This window comes from Vipera ursinii, assembly GCF_947247035.1.
Source record: "Vipera ursinii genome assembly, chromosome: 1".
Classification (NCBI taxonomy): domain Eukaryota; kingdom Metazoa; phylum Chordata; class Lepidosauria; order Squamata; family Viperidae; genus Vipera; species Vipera ursinii.
The window spans coordinates 356,042,384-356,064,008 of NC_139512.1; the positions used below are offsets into that span (position 1 = coordinate 356,042,384).

A 21,625-nucleotide genomic window follows, 5' to 3' on the forward strand; every position below is an offset into this window, starting at 1 on the left:
TTCTTTCTTTCTTTCTTTCTTTCTTCCTTCCTTCCTTCCTTCCTTCCTTCCTTCCTTCCTTCCTTCCTTTCTTTCTTTCCTTCCTTCCTTCCATCCTTCCCTCTTTCCTTCCTTCCTTCCTTCCTTCCTTCCATCTTTCTTTCTTTCTTTCTTTCTTTCTTTCTTTCTTTCTTTCTTTCTTTCTTTCTTTCTTTCCTTCCTTCCTTCCTTCCTTCCTTCCTTCCTTCCTTCCTTCCTTTCTTTCTTTCTTTCTTCCTTCCTTTCTTTCTTTCAAAAAAGATGAGGTGTAAGTAGTCCTCAACTTACAGCTCGTTAAAAGTTACAGCATTGTAAAAAGTGACCAAGTTGGAAGACCCTGGGCTTTGAGCTTCATCCACCTCTGCGATCGAGGGAAATTTTGGCTCACCGTGTTCTTTTTTGATTAATTCATCAAACTAATCCGTTCACTCACGTGGGCTTCCTCAGCCACCATCTGTGAGTTTAGACAAATTACATTCCCCTCAAGAGAGAGAGGCGGTTCCTGAAGACCTCCCTCCAATTAGCACCATCTGTGCATGCCTGAACTACAATCCCCATCACCCTCAGCCAGAACAGGGATTGCAGGTCGCCCTCCACTTACGACCCTAATTGAGCCGAACGTTTCCATTGCAAAGTGAGACGGGTGCTAAGTACATTTTGCCCCATTTTACGACTTTTTGGCTCAGCGGGTTAGGACGCTGAGCTTGTCGATCAGAAGGTCGGCAGTTTGGCGGGTCGAATCCCGAGTGCCGCGTAACAGAATAAGCGCCTGTTACTCGTCCCAGCTTCTGCCAACCTAGCAGTTCGAAAGCACGTAAAAATGCAAGTAGAAAAATAGGGACCACTCCGGTGGGAAGGTAACAGCGTTCCGTGGCGCCTTTGGCGTCTAGTCATGCCGGCCACGTGACCACGGAGACGTCCTCGGACAAACGCTGGCTCTTCGGCTTTGAAACGGAGATGAGCACCGGCCCCTAGAGTCGGAAACGACTAGCACGCATGTGCGGGGGAACCTTTACCTTTACGTTTACGACTTTTCTGGCCACAGTTGGGAGGTGAATCCAGGCAGTCAGTCAACTGTTGTTAAGCGAAACTGGCTCGCCCTTTTGCCTTTGGTGGTCAGAAGGCCGCAAAAAGGCATCAGGTGACCCCCGGACGCTCTGACCATCATAAATACGAAGCAGTTGCCAAGTGTCTGAATTTGGATCAAGTGACCTTGGGGGTCGTTAATGTGAAAAACGGTCCCGAGTCCCCTTTTTTCAGGGATGGTTGTAACTCTGAATGATCACTAAATGAATTGTTGTAAGTCGAGGACCCGCGCTTCAGGGCTGGCACGTATTTGGGTTGATGGAAGGTGGAGACAGGCGAACTTTATTTGAAACTTACTTTATTGATTTATCGACTGTTCAAATTGATATGCCGGCCGTCCTCCCAAAAGGGCGACTCGGAGCAGCTTACAAAATATAAAAATAGGAATAAAGGCAGTCCTGGACATAAATAAATAAACACAAATCCTGCAGACCGGAATTTCCTTTGCTGAGTGAGCCCAGTTTTATGATCTGTGAACCGTGCAAATGCAGCTTCCCCTTTTGACTTTGCTTCAGCAGGGGGGGCTGGACTAGAAGACCTCCAAGGTCCCTTCCAGGTCTATTCTATTCTAATACTGTCAGAAGCTGGCTGGAAGGTTGCAAATGGTGAGCATGTCATCCTGGAACATTGATTCTCTTGTAAATATATATGCCTGTTGCCAGTTTTGATCAGAGGACTGTGATCGTAAGGGTGAGGAGTGCTTGTGAGTAATTGTGGACAAATCACTAGGAGACTGTGAGTTCTAGTCCGCCTTAGGCATCAAAGCCAGCCGCATGACTTTGGTCCAATCTCTAGGAGACAGTGAGTTCTAGTTCGCCTTAGGCATGAAAGCCAGCTGGGTGACTTTGGTCCAATCACTGTGAGACTGTGAGTTCTAGTCCGCCTTAGGCATCAAAGCCAGCCGCATGACTTTGGTCCAAACTGTAGGAGACAGTGAGTTCTAGTTCGCCTTAGGCATGAAAGCCAGCTGGGTGACATTGGGCCAATCACCAGGAGCCTGTGAGTTCTGGTCCTGCCTTAGGATAGAAAGCCAGCTGGGTGACTTTGGTCCAATCACTAGGAGACTGTGAGTTCTAGTCCGCCTTAGGCATCAAAGCCAGCCGCATGACTTTGGTCCAATCTCTAGGAGACAGTGAGTTCTAGTTCGCCTTAGGCATGAAAACCAGCTGGGTGACTTTGGTCCAATCACTGTGAGACTGTGAGTTCTAGTCCACCTTAGGCATCAAAGCCAGCCGCATGACTTTGGTCCAATCTCTAGGAGACAGTGAGTTCTAGTTCGCCTTAGGCATGAAAGCCAGCTGGGTGACTTTGGTCCAATCACTGTGAGACTGTGAGTTCTAGTCCGCCTTAGGCATCAAAGCCAGCCGCATGACTTTGGTCCAATCTCTAGGAGATAATGAGTTCTAGTTCACCTTCGGCATGAAAGCCAGCTGGGTGACTTTGGGCCAATCACCAGGAGCCTGTGAGTTCTGGTCCTGCCTTAGGATAGAAAGCCAGCTGGGTGACTTTGGTCCAATCACTAGGAGACTGTGAGTTCTAGTCCGCCTTAGGCATCAAAGCCAGCCGCATGACTTTGGTCCAATCTCTAGGAGACAGTGAGTTCTAGTTCGCCTTAGGCATGAAAGCCAGCTGGGTGACATTGGGCCAATCACCAGGAGCCTGTGAGTTCTGGTCCTGCCTTAGGATAGAAAGCCAGCTGGGTGACTTTGGTCCAATCACTAGGAGACTGTGAGTTCTAGTCCGCCTTAGGCATCAAAGCCAGCCGCATGACTTTGGTCCAATCTCTAGGAGACAGTGAGTTCTAGTTCGCCTTAGGCATGAAAGCCAGCTGGGTGACTTTGGTCCAATCACTGTGAGACTGTGAGTTCTAGTCCGCCTTAGGCATCAAAGCCAGCCGCATGACTTTGGTCCAATCTCTAGGAGATAATGAGTTCTAGTTCGCCTTCGGCATGAAAGCCAGCTGGGTGACTTTGGGCCAATCACCAGGAGCCTGTGAGTTCTGGTCCTGCCTTAGGATAGAAAGCCAGCTGGGTGACTTTGGTCCAATCACTAGGAGACTGTGAGTTCTAGTCCGCCTTAGGCATCAAAGCCAGCCGCATGACTTTGGTCCAATCTCTAGGAGACAGTGAGTTCTAGTTCGCCTTAGGCATGAAAGCCAGCTGGGTGACTTTGGTCCAATCACTGTGAGACTGTGAGTTCTAGTCCGCCTTAGGCATCAAAGCCAGCCGCATGACTTTGGTCCAAACTGTAGGAGACAGTGAGTTCTAGTTCGCCTTAGGCATGAAAGCCAGCTGGGTGACTTTGGGCCAATCACCAGGAGCCTGTGAGTTCTGGTCCTGCCTTAGGATAGAAAGCCAGCTGGGTGACTTTGGTCCAATCACTAGGAGACTGTGAGTTCTAGTCCGCCTTAGGCATCAAAGCCAGCCGCATGACTTTGGTCCAATCTCTAGGAGACAGTGAGTTCTAGTTCGCCTTAGGCATGAAAGCCAGCTGGGTGACATTGGGCCAATCACCAGGAGCCTGTGAGTTCTGGTCCTGCCTTAGGATAGAAAGCCAGCTGGGTGACTTTGGTCCAATCACTAGGAGACTGTGAGTTCTAGTCCGCCTTAGGCATCAAAGCCAGCCGCATGACTTTGGTCCAATCTCTAGGAGACAGTGAGTTCTAGTTCGCCTTAGGCATGAAAACCAGCTGGGTGACTTTGGTCCAATCACTGTGAGACTGTGAGTTCTAGTCCACCTTAGGCATCAAAGCCAGCCGCATGACTTTGGTCCAATCTCTAGGAGACAGTGAGTTCTAGTTCGCCTTAGGCATGAAAGCCAGCTGGGTGACTTTGGGCCAATCACTGTGAGACTGTGAGTTCTAGTCCGCCTTAGGCATCAAAGCCAGCCGCATGACTTTGGTCCAATCTCTAGGAGATAATGAGTTCTAGTTCGCCTTCGGCATGAAAGCCAGCTGGGTGACTTTGGGCCAATCACCAGGAGCCTGTGAGTTCTGGTCCTGCCTTAGGATAGAAAGCCAGCTGGGTGACTTTGGTCCAATCACTAGGAGACTGTGAGTTCTAGTCCGCCTTAGGCATCAAAGCCAGCCGCATGACTTTGGTCCAATCTCTAGGAGACAGTGAGTTCTAGTTCGCCTTAGGCATGAAAGCCAGCTGGGTGACTTTGGGCCAATCACCAGGAGCCTGTGAGTTCTGGTCCTGCCTTAGGATAGAAAGCCAGCTGGGTGACTTTGGTCCAATCACTAGGAGATGGTGAGTTCTAATCCACCTTAGCCATGAAAGCCAGGTGGGTGACTTTGGTCCAATCCCTTTCTCTCAGCCCAACCCACCTCACAGGGTTGTTTTTTTCGGGCAAATAGGAAGAAGAAAGTGTGTTGGATATTTTTGCTGCCTTGAGTACTTTGTAAAACACAATAAAGGAAGGATACAAATTAAATAAATCAGAAATATTAGGCCAGGCCCATGTCATGCATTCTGCTAGTTGTCAGGGCGATTCAAGGAGCTGATTATCTGACTGCTCCATTAGCTCAAGCACACCTGTTTTTCCACATCTGCCAGAGCTCCATTATTTGCGAGAGAAATTCATTTCGCCACCCTTCAACGCTTGTTCTGCCGTCTCGTTTGCTCCTCTTTCGCTTCAGCCCGGGAACTTCATCCAAATAGTTTTTATAAGATCTGACGGACGAAAACATCTGTCACGCTAAAAATCCCCTGTACAGAATTCTTTGAAAAGTTTTTTTAAAATCTTTCTGCCAAAGAAAGAAAGAAAGAAAGAGTTAGCAACGTTGGTTGGCTTTTTTAAAAAGTAGGGCATTTCAGAGGGAGGGAGGGAGGAGAAAGAGGAAGGAAGGAAGGAGGGAGGGAAGGAGGAAAGAAGGAAGGAAGGAAAGAAGGAGGGAGGGAGGAAGGAAGGAAGGAGGAGAAAGAGGAAGGAAGGAAGGAAGGAAGGAAGGAGGGAGGGAGGGAAGGAGGAAGGAAGGAGGGAAGGAAGGAAAGGAAGGAAAGAAGGAGGGAGGAAGGAAGGAAGGAAGAAAGGAGGAGAAAGAGGAAGGAGGGAGGGAGGGAGGGAAGGACGAAGGAAGGAAAGGAAGGAAAGAAGGAGGGAGGAAGGAAGGAAGGAGGGAGGGAGGGAAGGAGGAAGGAAGGAAAGGAAAGAAGGAGGGAGGGAGGAAGGGAGGAAGAAAGGAGGAGAAAGAGGAAGGAAGGAGGAACAGAAGGAGGAAGGAAGGAAAGAAGGAGGGAGGAAGGAAGGAAGGAAGGAAGGAGGAGAAAGAGGAAGGAGGGAGGGAGGGAGGGAAGGAGGAAGGAAGGAAAGGAAGGAAAGAAGGAGGGAGGGAGGAAGGAAGGAGGAGAAAGAGGAAGGAAGGAATGAAGGAAGGAGGGAGGGAGGGAAGGAGGAAGGAAGGAGGGAAGGAAGGAAAGGAAGGAAAGAAGGAGGGAGGGAGGAAGGGAGGAAAAAAGGAGGAGAAAGAGGAAGGAAGGAAGGAGGAACAGAAGGAGGAAGGAAGGAAAGAAGGAGGGAGGAAGGAAGGAAGGAAGAAAGGAGGAGAAAGAGGAAGGAGGGAGGGAGGGAGGGAAGGAGGAAAGAAGGAAAGGAAGGAAAGAAGGAGGGAGGGAGGAAGGAAGGAAGGAGGAGAAAGAGGAAGGAAGGAAGGAAGGAGGGAGGGAGGGAAGGAGGAAGGAAGGAGGGAAGGAAGGAAAGGAAGGAAAGAAGGAGGGAGGGAGGAAGGGAGGAAGAAAGGAGGAGAAAGAGGAAGGAAGGAAGGAGGAACAGAAGGAGGAAGGAAGGAAAGAAGGAGGGAGGAAGGAAGGAAGGAAGAAAGGAGGAGAAAGAGGAAGGAGGGAGGGAGGGAGGGAAGGAGGAAGGAAGGAAAGGAAGGAAAGAAGGAGGGAGGGAGGAAGGGAGGAAGAAAGGAGGAGAAAGAGGAAGGAAGGAAGGAGGAACAGAAGGAGGAAGGAAGGAAAGAAGGAGGGAGGAAGGAAGGAAGGAAGAAAGGAGGAGAAAGAGGAAGGAAGGAGGGAGGAAGGGAAGGAGGAAGGAAGGAAAGGAAAGAAAGGAGGGAGGGAGGAAGGAGGGAGGAAGGAAGGAAGGAAGAAGGGAGGGAGGGAGGGAGGGAAGGAGGAAGGAAGGAGGGAAGGAAGGAAAGGAAGGAAAGAAGGAGGGAGGGAGGAAGGAAGGAAGAAAGGAGGAGAAAGAGGAAGGAAGGAAGGAGGGAGGGAAGGAGGAAGGAAGGAAAGGAAGGAAAGAAGGAGGGAGGGAGGAAGGAAGGAAGGAAGGAGGGAGGGAGGAAAGGAAAGAAAGGAGGGAGGGAGGAAGGAAGGAGGGAGGAAGGAAGAAAGGAGGAGAAAGAGGAAGGAAGGAAGGAGGGAGGGAGGGAGGGAAGGAGGAAGGAAGGAGGGAGGGAGGGAGGGAGGGAAGGAGGAAGGAAGGAGGGAAGGAAGGAAAGGAAGGAAAGAAGGAGGGAGGGAGGAAGGAAGGAAGAAAGGAGGAGAAAGAGGAAGGAAGGAAGGAGGGAGGGAAGGAGGAAGGAAGGAAAGGAAAGAAAGGAGGGAGGGAGGAAGGAAGGAAGGAAGGAAGGAGGGAGGGAGGGAAGGAGGAAGGAAGGAAAGGAAAGAAAGGAGGGAGGGAGGAAGGAGGGAGGGAAGGAGGGAGGAAGGAAAGGAAAGAAAGGAGGGAGGGAGGAAGGAGGGAGGGAGGAAGGAAGGAAGGAGGAGAAAGAGGAAGGAAGGAAGGAGGGAGGGAAGGAGGGAGGGAGGAAGAAGGAGGGAGGGAAGGAGGAAGAAAGGAAAGGAAGGAAAGAAGGAGGGAGGGAGGAAGGAAAAGGAGAAAGAGGAAGGAAGGAAGGAGGGAGAAAGGAAGAAGGAAGAAAGAAGGAGGGAGGGAGGAAGGAAAAAGGAGAAAGAGGAAGGAAGGAAGGAAGGAGGGAGAATGGAAGAAGGAAGAAAGAAGGAGGGAGGGAGAGGGGGAGGGAGGGAGGATGGAAGGAAGGAAGGAAAGAAAGGAGGAAGGAAGGAAGGAACGCTAGGTGCAGATGTTAAAAGGCGATGGAGGAGAAGGATTGTTGTGGTACTCTCTGAGCTTGGTTCTTTTCCGTGTAGTGTAGACATTTCCCGACCCAACTAGGGCCGTGCTCTCTATCTTGCTGCGTGCAGCTGCAATTCTCCTTCCCAAGAACTGGGGACCACTCTTCCCGTTTTCACCCACGAAACCTCAACCAATCCCTTGGAAAAACAAACCTCCCAATTTACAACCCTGTAGCCTTTATTTGCTGTAGAGGCAAGGCGACTAGATAAAGCTGAGCATTTACCGGCTGGATGCCCTTCCCGACACCTACACAGAGTTCACAGCAGATAGTTTCAAAACAGGCGACACATCCACCTTTCTGCGGATGTCGCCACCTCACCAGGAGACCCATCCTGACCTTCATTTCCCGACATCTCAGTGTCCTCGGCACAAGATGTCCATTATGGCGCCGCGCACTCACCTACAGCTGCCGTTCCTTGGCAGCCGAACCCGGTTGTCAACAGCCGGGTAACTCCAGTGAAGCAAGGGGTGTGTGTGTGTTTTGCGTGTTTTTTGTTTTAATTAAGAAACATTTGGATGCGGCTGGTGGCTGCCGGCAAACGGCTCGTTTCGAGAAATCAGCAAAGGCAGCGAATTGCACCGGTGGCTTTTAATGGCCGCTCGTGTTCGCTCCTTAATCTCACCATGCATGTAATACATTTCTGAGGATCGGCCTGCCAAGGCATCTTAATTACTCCGGGGAGCAAGCAACGGCTGAATCGTGGGTTATAGATTTCACAGGACGCTTAAGATCTACGCAGGCAAGATAATCGGGGTGGGGGGTGGGGGAACTGTTCTTGGAGGGTAATGGGGGGGGCTCCACAGCTCCCCCATATCCGGAAACTCTCCAAAACGTGCGATCCATATTTGAACAGTTCCCTTTAAGGGCAGAACGGAGGCAAATTCAGGATAGAGCAGGGGTCTTCCAACTTGGCCCTTTTAAGACTTGTGGACTTCAAGTCCCAGAATTCCTCAGCCAGGATGCTTTAAGACAGGGGTCTTCCAACTTGGCCCTTTTAAGACTCGTGGACTTAAGTCCCAGAATTCCTCAGCCAGGATGCTTTAAGACAGGGGTCTTCCAACTTGGCCCTTTTAAGACTCGTGGACTTAAGTCCCAGAATTCCTCAGCCAGGATGCTTTAAGACAGGGGTCTTCCAACTTGGCCTTTTTATGACTTGTGGACTTCAACTCCCAGCATCCCTCAGACAGATATGCTGGCTATGGAATTCTGGGAGCTGAAGTCCACAAGCAGGGGACTTCCAACTTGGCCCTTTTATGACTTGTGGAGTTCAACTCCCAGAATCCCTCAGCCAGACACGCTGGCTGAGGAATTCTGGGAGTTAAAGTCCACAAGTCACAAAAGGGCCAGGTTTGAAGACCCCTATGATAGAGGATTGTGGTTTGGAAGATAATCCTAAAAGGGTGATGGTAAAAGGCACTTTAGAGACCATCAAATCTAGTGTTTCTCAACCTTGATTACCTCAAGATACGTGGACTACAACTACCAGAATTCCCCAGCCAGCATGGCTGCCTAGGGAATTCTGGGAAATGAAGTCCACCCATCTTAAAGTGGCCAAGTTTGAAAAATCCCCCCACTAATCTTAGTCCTGACTTCTGCACTGTGCAAGATAAGCAACTATCCTTCTTAGACAGCTCCAAAAATAAAAGGGCGAAGCTTGAAGATCCCTGGGGATAGAGGGAGTTCTCGGTTTACGACCATCCGTTTAGCGACTGTTCCAATAGGATTGAGTGGTGGGCTTTGTGTCGTTCGATACAGGGAGTCCTTGATTACCAGCTCTTCGTTTAGCGACCATTCAAAGAGGACCGAATCCTAGTCTTTGTGTAAGCTGACGACAGGAAGTCCTTGACTTACAGCCCTTTGTTTAGCGACCGTTCAAATCGTGCTGAGCAATGGGTTTTGTGTAACGTGACCACAGGGAGGCCTTGACTTTCAACTGCTCGTTTAACGACCGTTGGAAGTGACAACCGCACTGGAAAAAGTGACTTAGGACCAGTCCTCACTCTTACGACCGTCGTAGCATTCCCCACTGGCATGTGATCAAAATTTGGGAGCCTGACAAGAGGCGTCTATTAAAACGGATGTGGCATTCTGGGGTCAGGTCACTGTCATTTGCGGCCTTCCCCCTCAGCTTCTGACAAGCAGCTTCAATGCGGGAAGCTGGATTCGCTTAACGACCGTGTGATTCGCTTAACAACGGCAGCAATTTGCTTAACAACCAGGACAAAAAAAAAAGATCACAGAATTGAGCAGGACTCACTTAAAACAGACAGACACTCCTTGTCTTAACAATCATAACTGAGCACACAATTTCGGCCGAAAGCTATGACGGTCATAAAGCCGGTCAGCCATGTGGCCACACCTGATTTTACGACCCCTTTTTGTGGCAATTGTTAAGGGAATAGGGTGGTCGTAAAACAAATGCTGCGGTCCTTAAGTGAATGTCACAGTCATTACACGAACTTATTGTTCGTTATGGGGATTTTTTTTTCCTGCCAGAACTCGGAAGTAAACACCTATTTCTCACAGAAGCATTGTAAATTGTGGTTATGTGACCGGAGGAGGCTGCAAATGGTTGTAAAGGCACCCAAAATACAGTCATGTGACTTCAAGGGTGGGGACAGAGGTTGGTGTTTGGAATCTGGATTGTAAATCTGGGTTTTGTGGCCATAGTTCCCCACGCTGGCTCAGGAATTCTGGGAGTTGAAGTCCACAAGCCATAAAAGGGCCATGGTTCCCCACGCTGGCTCAGGAATTCTGGGAGTTGAAGTCCACAAGCCATAAAAGGGCCATTGTTCCCCATGTTGGCTCTGAAATTCTGGGAGTTGAAGTCCACAAATCCTAAAAGGGTCATAGTTCCCCATGTTGGCTCAAGAATGCTGGGAGTTGAAGTCCACAAGCCATTTAAGGGCCATAGTTCCCCATGTTGGCTCAGGAATTCTGGGAATTGAAGTCCACAAGCCATAAAAGGGCCATTGTTCCCCATGTTGGCTCTGAAATTCTGGGAGTTGAAGTCAACAAATCCTAAAAGGGTCATAGTTCCCCATGTTGGCTCAGGAATTCTGGGAATTGAAGTCCACAAGCCAGAAAAGGGCCATAGCTCCCCTTGCTGACTTAAATCTTTGGCTCCTGAGAAATATCTGCAGAGCTGGGATGATGAGATCTCTCTGGGGATTTGCATTCATAGGACAGTCTGACAAAAGCTCTACCTGTTTTATTTTCAGACCAGTGCAGTGTTGTGTGTGGGCGGTTGTGCCCTTTTGGCTTTCAGCGCCCTGCTGGCGGTCATCATCCTTTTTCTTCCCAGCGGGCAGTGTGAGAGACGGCTCTGCACCCTGGCTGGGTACATTCAGACAGCGGCGGGTAAGTGAACCACAATCCTGGTTTGTTTGAGGGATCTTCGCTCAGTTCTAACTCTTGATTTGTGTTTTTCAAACATGGTCACTTTAAGAGGTATGGACTTCAGCTCCCAGAATTCCCTACGCCAGTTGAGGCACACCCATCTTAAAGCATGCTGGCTGAGGAATTCTGGGTGTCGAAGTCCAGCCATGTTAAAACATGTTGGCTCACTGTCAGGAAGTTTCTCCTTAATTCCAGGTTGCTTTTCTCCTTGATTAGTTTCCATCTGTTGCTTCTTCTCCTGGTGCTTTGGAGAATAATTTGACCCCCTCTTCTTTGTGGCAGCCCCTCAAATACTGGAATACTGCTATCTTGTCACCCCTATTTCTTATTTTCTTTAGACTAGTCAGACCCAAGTCCTGCAGCTGTTCATAGATAGATAGATAGAGATAGATGTTAGATAGATAGATAGATAGATAGATAGATAGATAGATAGATAGATAGATAGATGATAGATAGACAGATAGACAGACAGATAGATAGATAGATAGATAGATAGATAGATAGATAGATAGATAGATAGATAGATACATGGTAGGTAGGTAGGTAGGTAGATAGATGATTGATAGATAGATAGATAGATAGATAGATAGATAGATAGATACAGATAGATAGATAGATAGATAGATAGATAGATAGATAGATAGATAGATAGATGGATGGATGACAGGTAGGTAGATAGAGATATAGATAGAGATGATAGATAGATAAATAGAGATAGAGATAGATAGATGATAGGTAGGTGGGTAGGTAGGTAGGTAGATAAATATGGAGAGGGATAGATGGATTATAGCTTGATATCAATCCTTCTATGTGTCTATATTAGTACTGTATGTATCTTATTTCTGTATTCATCCATCCATCACTCTCCTTACTGTACCTCTCTCTCTCTCTCTGCATATGTGTGCGTGTGTGTGTATCGATGCATACACGCCTGTGTGTCTATTTTACACTGGGAGTGCTTCACATTTGGAAGCAGGCCTTCGCTGCATAACATGGAGGCAGAACGTGGATGGAATAAACGGAGGTCCACCAGCTTTTGCTCAAAACTTGCTTTTTGTGGGGGGGTTTTTTGCTCAAAGGGGCAATTTACGACTGAGCTGTTCAATCCTTTGTGTGATGGATTGCGTGCCAATTAATTGTCTTTGACTCCTGATGACCCCAGAGACGGATAGATTTTTCTCCCTGTGGCTGTTCCATTTTAAATAAACGATTATGTCAAGGAGAATGGACGCTATTCAGGGCCATCGGTGGTCGTGGCTGTGTCGGAAAAGTCAAGATGGTGAGCCCCATAGGGGCTGGACTAGAAGACCTCCAGGGTCCCTTCCAGCTCTAGTCAATTCCTAAGCCACCATCTTGACTTTTTTGACACCCCACTCCCCCTGGGGTTGATGGAATTGACAATACTAAAATATGATAAATTTCAGAGCTTTGCAGCATGCCTTCAAGGGGAGTTTAAGATAACAGATCATCCTCAACGTACAGCCACAGTTGAGCCCAAAATTTCAGTCACTAAGCGAGACAGTTGCCCAATGCGTTTCGTTGCATTTTACCACTTTCCTGGCCACGGCTGTTAAGTGAATCACTGCAGTCTTTAAATGAGTAACACGGTTATGCTAACAGACCTACAGAGTTGCAGGTAGTCCTCAACTTATGACCCCGGTTTCTGTGGCCTAGTGAGACAGTTGTTAAGTGAGTTTTGCCCCAGTTTATGACCTCCCTGGCCATAGTTGTTAAGCGAAACACTGCAGTTGTTAAGTTAGTAACACGGTTGTTAAGTGAATCTAGCTTCCCCATGGACTTTGCTTGTCAGGAGGGTCCCAAAAGGGCGCGACGTGACCCCAGGATGCTGCGACCGTCATAAATAGGAGTCAGTTGCCGAACGTCCGAATTTTGTTTTGTTTTTTTAAAATATGTTGTATTGATTTTTTAACATAATCAACCTTAATATTTGGTAAACAGCAAGTTGTCTGAGTTTATATTTAAAAAACAATCAATAACAATTAAGTTTCTATAATTCTATAGTCCACATAATAGCTTTGCTTGATTTTCTCTTCCAATATTTTCTTTTGCCAGTCTTGAATTAATGCAATTGTTATTATTTGGATAAATAATTAAATATGGACATTTTTCTAACATTCCTGCAAATAATAGCCACATCAACGTAAAGCTTCTTTTCTAACTGTTCATCTTGATGAAGCTGCTAGGTGAGATCATCCGTGGTTTTGGAGTGGGGTATCATCAGTATGCTGATGATACCCAGCTTTTCATCTCGACCCCAAACCACCCCAGTGATGCCCTCGACGTGATGTCCCGTTGCCTGGAAGCGCTCCGGGTCTGGATGGGGAGGAACAGGCTTCGACTCAACCCTGACAAGACTGAGTGGCTGTACGTGCTGGCATCTCAGGAAATTCAGATTATTCTATCTCTTACTATGGGGGGTGAGTTACTACCCCCCGTAGATAAGGCTCGCAATTTGGGTGTCCTCTTAGATTCACAGCTCTCCTTAGAAGATCATATAGGAGCTGTGACTAGAGGGGCCTTCGCCCAGGTTCGTCTGGTGCACCAGTTGCGACCCTATCTGGACCTGGATGCCTTACGTACAGTCACTCATGCACTTGTGACCTCTCATTTAGACTACTGCAATGCTCTCTACATGGGGCTGCCCTTGAGGACCACTCAGAAGCTTCAGCTAGTACAGAATGCAGCCGCTTGAGTTCTTTTGGGGGTCTCCCGATACTCCCATGTTACACCTCTGCTCCGTGAGCTGCATTGGCTTCCAGTTGCCTTCCGGGTCATCTAAAAACTTATCTATTCGAACAAGCCGGCCTGGTCTGATGGGTTTGGGGTTTTAACATTGTTTTTAACTAACTTACTGCATTGGGCACAATCATTTAATTTTAAATCTTGTATCCTGTATTCTTATTTTTATTGCCCTGTACACCGCCCTGAGTCCTTCGGGAGAAGGGCGGTATATAAATCAAATAAATAAATAAAATAAATAAATTGTCTTGTCATAGATCCCGTTTACAAAATTCTTATTTAAATTTGTTTTCCCCACAATATTCAAAACCTTCTTTTAGTGGTTTAAGATTTTTTCCAAATGAATTACGCTTAAGTATTTAAGTCTTTTTCCTCGCACAGGCCATCGCAACACTTTTACATTGCTCATATCTTAAAACAAAAAGAGAAAAAAGAAGAAAAAAGATAAGAAAAAGATATAAGAAGCGTCTGAAATTTTGATCACGTGACCGCGGGGATGCTGCAACGGCCGTTAAGGGTTCAGTGTTCAATACCGTTATAAGTTTGAATGGTCACTAAATGAACTCTTGTAAATTCATGTAAAAGGACGACCTCTGTTGCTGTTGATTAAAAAGAGGCACCTAATAATTAGGTGGAAACTAATCAGAGAGAGAAACAACCTAGAACTAAGGAGAAATTTCCTGGCAATTAGAACAATTAACCAGTGGAACTCCTTGCCTCCAGAAACTGTGAATGCTCCAACACTGGAAGTTTTTAGGAAGAGACTGGACAGCCATTTGTCTGAAATGGGATAGGGTTTCCTGCCTGAGCAGGGGGTTGGACTAGATGACCTCCAAGGTCCCTTCCAACTTTATTATCATCATCATCATTATTATAATTAATCCAGGACAAACTAAAAAGCAGAAATATTGGACCCAGTGGGTGGCTGGGTTGGTAGGAAGACATAAAATAGCTCATTAACTCAATTAGGCCCATCTGATCGATTCTCTTTTATCAATATCTCCCTCGGTTGCTGATCAATTTTCCATCCTGCAGAGAATTCCTCTTGACTCCACTCAGGAGGGGGCTTCTCTTGCAGCTAGTCCTCAAGATACGATGGTAGTTTCCCCTTAACGATTGTACAGGAAGTCCTTGGTTTACGATCGCAATTCAGCCCAACGTTTCCATTGTTAAGTGAGACCGTTGTTCCGTGAGCTTTGTCACGTTTTACAACCTTTCTTGCCACAGGAGTTAAGTCAATTGCCCCGATTATTATGTTAGTAGCACGGTTCTTAAGTGAATCGCTGCAGTTATGAAATTAGTAGCCAGGTCGTTAAGTGAATCTGGGCTGCTCCCCCCCCCCCCCCCCCGTGGACTTTGCTTGTCAGAAGTTCGCAAAAGGGGATCACGTGACTCTGGGGTGCTGCAACCGTCGTAAATGCGAGTCAGTTGCCAAGCGTCTGAATTTTGATCGCCTGAGCATGGGGAGGCTGCGACGGTCGTAAGTGGGGAAAATGGCCATAAGTCACTTTTTTTCAGCTCCGTTGTAATTTTGAAGGGTCGCTAAATGAATGGTTATAAGTTGAGGACGGCCTGTACATCCTGTGTTTTTTGACGTGGGGTGGATTACTTAGGATCTGACACGTCTCGTTCAGTGCAGTCCTCAGCAAGGTTGGGATGCCTGCCTTTGTGACTGACGTGCAAGGATTCCCATCCGAGGCGATTTCATTGTTGTGTTTCCTGTGCGCAGGACCAGGCAGCAGCTGTCACAACATGTCAGCAGGCCATTGTGTGTAGCTCCATAACCCTGGGCTTCGCTTGCGTCAGTGGTTCCTGCCTGCTATGCAATGCTTGTTGGAAGGAGCCTTGCTGGCTGGGTGACTGAGAGCTGCCATAGATACAGGCAGTCCTCGTCTTACGGCCACAGTCGTTAAGCGAATCACGGCAGTTGTTAAGTTGGTAACATGGTTGTTATTACTTTGGATCACGGGGTAGGAAATCCCTTTGTTTAGCCAATCAATTAATATTCGAAGAGAAGAGATGGGAAGAGAAGAGAAGAGAAAATATGGAACGAATAGAATAGAATAGAATAGAATAGAATAGAATAGAATAGAATAGAATAGAATAAAAAAGAAAAGAATAGAATAGAATAGAATAAAGTAGAATAGAAAATATGGAATAGAATAGAATAAAGTAGAATAGAATAGAATAGAATAGAATAGAATAGAATAGAATAGAATAGAATAGAATAGAATAGAATAGAATAGAATAGAATAGAACAGAATAGAGAAAATATGGAACAGGATAGGATAGGATAGAATAGAATAGAAAATATAGAATGGAATGGAATGGAATAGAATAGAATAGAATAGGAGAAAATATGGAACAGAATAGAATAGAATAGAACAGGACAGAACAGAACAGAACAGAACAGAATAAAATAGAATAGAATAGAGAAAATATGGAACAGGATAGAATAGAATAGAACAGGACAGGACAGGACAGAACAGAACAGAACAAAATAGAATAGAATAGAATAGCAAAGTTGGAAGGGACCTTGGAGGTCTTCTAGTCCAACCCCCTGCTCAGGCAACTCTTCGTAGCATCACATCTCAAAGCAAGCTACAGGAAGTCCTCAATTTACAACGACAACGGAGCTCCAAATTTCCAATTCCTAAACAAGGCAGCAGCACTTAGACTTTTTTACTGCTTCACAGGGCTTCATAGCACACTCTGAGGGGTTTAAGTATGTCAGCATTTTGTCCCCAACAGTCTGGGTCCTCATTTACTGACCTTGGAAGGATGGAAGGCTGAGACAATCTTAAGCTGGTTAGGATTGAACTCGTCGCTGTGGGCAGAGATTGCCTGCATTACTGCACTCTTAACCACTGTGCCAACAAGGCAGTTGTTAAATGAGTTTTGCCCCATTTTAAAACGATTTTTGCCACCGTCGTTAAGCAGATCACTGCAGTTAGCACAATACAAGGGAGTCCTCGACTTATGACCCCAATTGACACCCAAGGTTCCTGTCGTGAAGTGAGACGTTTGTTAAGTGGGCTTTGCTCCATTTTACGATCTTTCTGGCCGCAGTTGTTAAGTGAATCACTGAAGTTGTTAAATCAGTAACCCGGTTGTTAAGTGAATCTGGCTTCCCCATTGACTTTGCTCGTCAGACAGTCGCAAAAGGGGATCACATGACCCCCTGGGACACTGCGGCCGTCATAAATACGAACCAGTTCCCCAACATCTGGATTTTGATCACATGACCCTGGGAATGCTGTGAGAAACCATCACAAGTGGGCCATCCCTTAGATAGGAGCCAGCCGTGTGCTGCCGCTGCCAAAAAAGCCAACACAGTTCTAGGCTGCTTTGACAGAGGGAGAGAATCAAGATCACGTGAAGTGTTAATACCACTTTACAAGGCCTTGGTAAAGGCCACACCTGGAATACTGCATCCAGTTTTGGTCACCACGATGTAAAAAAGATGTCGAGACTCTAGAAAGAGTGCAGAGAAGAGCAACAAAGATGATTGGGGGACTGGAGGCTAAAACATACAAGGAAGGGTTGCTGGAATTGGATATGTCTAGTTTAATGAAGAGAAGGACCAGGGGGGACATGATATCAGTCTTCCAATCTCTCAGGGGCTGCCCCAAAGAAGAGGGAGTCAAGCTATCCTCCAAAGCGCCCGAAGGCTGGAGAAGAAGCAACGGATGGAAACTGATCAAGGAGAGAAGCAACCTGGAACTAAGGAGAAACTTCCTGACAGTTGGAACAATTAACCAGTGGAACCACCTGCCTCCAGAAGCGGTGAATGCTCCAACACTGGACGTTTTTAAGAAGAGACTGGACAGCCGTTTGTCTGAAATGGTCTAGGGTTTCCTGCCTGAGCAGGGGGTTGGACTAGATGACCTCCAAGGTCCCTTCCAAGTTTATTATTATTTATTTTATTTTATTACCAAAACTGGCCTTTTCAAGTCAGGGCACTGCCTGCATTTTCTAATTGTCTTCTTAATATTGACTTTAATTGGCTTTGGGAGCTGGAAAAAAAGCCAGCCGTCCTCTTTTATTTAAAAAAAAACAAGGCCCGCTGGAAATAATCAAAGATCCCGAAGGATCCCCAGGGAAATTTACACTTGAGATCCCTGTGAAAGGTTAATTAACAATTACACCATCCTCGGGTTGTTGTTGTTTTTTTTTCCTTTTAATTAAATTCTCGTACTCTGGGGGACTTTTTCCTTTTTCGTGCAATGTTTGAAAATTGATGGATGGTGTGGCAGAGCCGTTTGAAGAGGAATACAGGTAGTCCTTGGCTTATGACCATTCAGTTAGTGACTGTTCAAAGTTATGACGGCACTGACGTACGACTTGCAGCTGTTCACTTAGAGACCGTTCAAAGTTACAACGGCACTGGAAAAAAGGGGACATCCGTTGCAGCGTCCCCGTGGTCGCGTGACCAAAATTCAGATGCTCGGAAACTAACTTGTATTTATGACGGTTTGCAAGGTCACGTGATCCCCTTTTGCGACCGTCTGACCAGCAAATTCAATGGGGGAAGCCGGATTCACTTAACAATTAGTTGTTACTAATTTAACAACTGCAGTGGCTCACTCCACAACTGCAGCAAGGAAGGTCGTAAAACGGGGCAAAACTCACTTAACAACCGTCTCGCTTATCAACGGAAACTTTGGGCTCGCAGAGGATTAGACGTCAAGGAGTGTCTGCGTGCAGCTAGTCCTCAACTTACCACCACAGTCGAGCGCTAAATTCCCGTGGTTAAGTCAGAAATTGGTTCAGTGAGTTTTTGCCCCATTTTACGACCTTTCTCGCCACCGTCGTTAAGGGAATCACTGCCGTTGTTAAATTAGTAACCCGGTTGTTAAGCGAATCTGCTTTCCCCCACTGGCTTTGCTTGTCAGGAGGTCGAAAAAGGGGATCACGTGACCCCGGGACACTGCAAACCGTCTTAAGTACAAGTCAGTTGCCAAGCATCTGAATGTAAATTGCGCAACCCTTGGGGGGGGGAATATGCTACAACCGTCGTTAAGTGTGACAAATGGTCCGAAGTGCCTTTTTTCAGTGGCGTTGTAACTTCGAACCGTCACTAAATGAACTGTTGTAAGTCGAGGACTTGCCTGTATAATTTTGTGCTTGTTGTGCACAGTGTCTTTGGGGCTTTTCAAAGGGAGAGGTTGCGGTGTGTGTGTGTGTGTGTGTGTGTGTGTCCCTCCCCCTTTCTTTCCTCAGACATCTGGCCAGGAGGGAGACAAAACGGAAGCATTTTTCTTCCTGTTTTCTTCCCAAAATAATTTTCTGGCCGGAATTTGTTCTGAAATTGCAAACGGGGGGGCGGGGGGAGCTAAAATTAGTTAATGAATTAATTAAGCAGTTTCTGAAAAAAGGCGCCTGGTTTCCTATTGACAAAAAAAACAAAAACACCTTCCTTTCTTTTTTTTCTCCCCACACCTTTTTTTTTTTTTTGAAAAATTACAGCTCGTTCTCGGCTTAACCCCTGCATTCATTTAGTGACCGTTCAAAGTTACAACGGCGCTGGGAAAAGTGAGTGACGAGTCTGTTTTTCACAGTTACGGCTTTTGCATCACACACACACACACACACACACACACACAGGATCACGTGATCCAAATTCGGACGCTTGGCAACTGACTCCTATTTGTGACGGTCGCTGTGCCCACGAAATCCGCTTTTGCAATCTTTTTTTTCCCCCTTCTATTTTTATTTATTTATTTTTTAATAAATAAATTGTTCAAATCCAAATAACGCAAACGTCATACATATAAGTCTAAATAAAAAAAACAATATTAAAAAAATACAAATATTCCAATTTATACAAATATTACAGTCACCCCCTTGGAGACCATTTTTATTACCTATATTTCTTCTCGTATAACAACTAACAATATACAATATATTTCAACTCTGCCCTTATCGCCCTTCAAAACAGTATAGGTTGATTCTCTTTGCCTTCCACCACCCCTGTTTTTATAAAATCTTCCCATATTTCATTATAATTATTTACTTTAATCATCCCTTTTAAAAAAAATAATTTCTGTTGTTCATTTAACATTTGTTGCCATATTCCACATTTCATTATACCCCTCATCTCTTTGACTAACCCAGGGGTAGGCAACCTTGGCTCTTTTATGACTCGTGGACTTCAACTCCCAGAATTCCTCAGCCAGTCACGCTGAGGGGAAAGGGAGAGGTTTCCATGCTGAGTCATGCTGGCTGAAGTCCACCAGTCGTAAAAGAGCCAAGGTTGCCTACCCCTGAATTAGGGCAATAGACTTCAACTCCCAGAATTCCCGAGCCAGCATGGGGAATTATAGGCCCTTCATGACTCGTGGACTTCAACTCCCAGAATTCCTGAGCCAGCCATGCTGAGGGGAAAGAAGAGAGGTTTCCATGCTGAGCTGTGCTGGCTCAGGAATTCTGGGAGTTGAAGTCCACGAGTCATAAAAGAGCCAAGGTTGCGTACTCCTGGTCTAGGCCTAGGCCGCTTTATGATATGTGGACTTCAACTCCCAGAATTCCTGAGCCAGCCCTGCTGAGGAGAAAGGGAGAGGTTTCCATACTGAGCCATGCTGGCTCAGGAATTCTGGGAGTTGAAGTCCACGAGTCATAAAAGAGCCAAGGTTGCCTACCCCTGGGCTAAGCCAGTTCTGTCTCCCATATTTAGCCATCGCTGATCTAGCTGCTGTTATCAAATTTACAATCAATTCCTTTTTTTTTGCTTCATTTATATCTTCTTTTTCCACCGCTTTTGCAATCTTATGACCGGCAAAGTCCACGGGGGAACTTTCATTTAACAACCAGGGTGTCTAATTTAACAAATGCAGGGATTCACTGAACAGCAAGGAATTCACATGTATTACGGCTGCAGCATCCCCAAACTCACGTGATCACACTTCCGATGGAAGAAGAAGGAGAAGAAGAAGAAGAAGAAGAAGAAGAAGAAGAAGAAGAAGAAGAAGAAGAAGAAGAAGAAGAAGAAGAAGAAGAAGAAGAAGAAGAAGAAGAAATTGGAAGGCACCTTGGAGGTCATCTAGTCCAACCCCCTGCTCAGGCAGGAGACCCTATACCATTTCAGACAAAGCGTTGTCCAGTTTCTTCTTAAAAATCTCCAGTGTTAATAACAGAGTTGGAAGGGACCTTGGAGGTCATCTAGTCCAACCCACTGCTGAGGCAGGAAACCCTATACCATTTCAGACGAATGGCTGTCCAGTCTCTTCTTAAACACCTCCAGTGTTGGAGCATTCACCGCTTTCTGGAGGCAGGTTGTTTAGCAACTGATTCATATTTATGACGGTCGCAGCGCTCCCGGAGTCACGTGACTCTCCCCTTGGTGATCTTCTGACAAGCAAAGTCCATGGGGCAAGCCAGATTCATTGAACAACCCTCTCCTGAGCCATTCCAGATGTGTCAGGATTGACGTGCGGGCCGCCTGTCCCTCCCAGCACATCTGGAGGGTGCATCTTCCAAGCAGCTGGCCTTTTGTGGTGAACTGCAGTGAATAACAAATGGGGGTGGGGTGGAGTGGGTTGTTCTTTTGTGTAAGAACGGAGTCAGAGGCGGCTTGGTGGTCTTATGTTCTTCGAGGAAGTGTGTGCCATGCTAATTCGTGTAAAGCTAATTCTAATTTTAACCTTCAAATGCGGTGTTTGTGAGTTGCATCTTCCCTTTCGTATTTTGAACTCAAGGCACTGACCATATCGAACTCATCTTCCTCCTCCCTTTTTTCCCAACCACAACAGCCCTGTGAGGTTGGGCTGGGCTGAGAAGGAGGGACTGGTCCCAAGTCACCAGGCTGGCTTGCATGAAATGGCGGGACTAGAATTCACCGTCTCCTGGTGAATGGCCCAAAGTCCCTTGATTCGCCTTCATGGCTAAGTTGAGGCTAGAACTCACCGTCTCTTGCTGATTGGCCTAAAGTCACCCAGCCATCTTTCGTGCGTCAGGCAGGATTAGAACTCAGCTTCTCCTAGTTATTGACCCAAGTCACCCAACTGGCTCTCGTGCCTAGGATGAGACTAGAATTCACCTCCTCCCGGTGATTAGTCCAAAGTCACCCAACTGGCTTTCGTTCCTAAAGCGGACTAGAACTCACCGTCTCCCGGTGATTGGCCAAATTCACCCAACTTATTTTCATGGCTAAGGTGAGACTTGGCCACTTTCTAGCCTGGCGCCCTAACTACTAGACCAAACTGGCTCTAGGCTGGGTCATGTTTGACGGGGTGTCGGTGCAAAACAGCCCACCAGATCTGCTGAGATTTGAATCCG

At 46.7% G+C, this 21,625-nt stretch overlaps 1 protein-coding gene across 1 annotated transcript in view; it reads left to right on the top strand.

The window, feature by feature from the left end:
• LHFPL7 (LHFPL tetraspan subfamily member 7) overlaps positions 1-21,625 on the top strand; it is a gene marked incomplete at its 5' end in the record, with an annotated part of 80,417 nt that overhangs the window by 24,720 nt on the left and 34,072 nt on the right. The window contains one exon of the mRNA XM_083379873.1: positions 10,411-10,549. Coding sequence (XP_083235999.1) covers positions 10,411-10,549 — 139 coding nt within the window. The remainder of the gene's footprint in view (positions 1-10,410; positions 10,550-21,625) is intronic.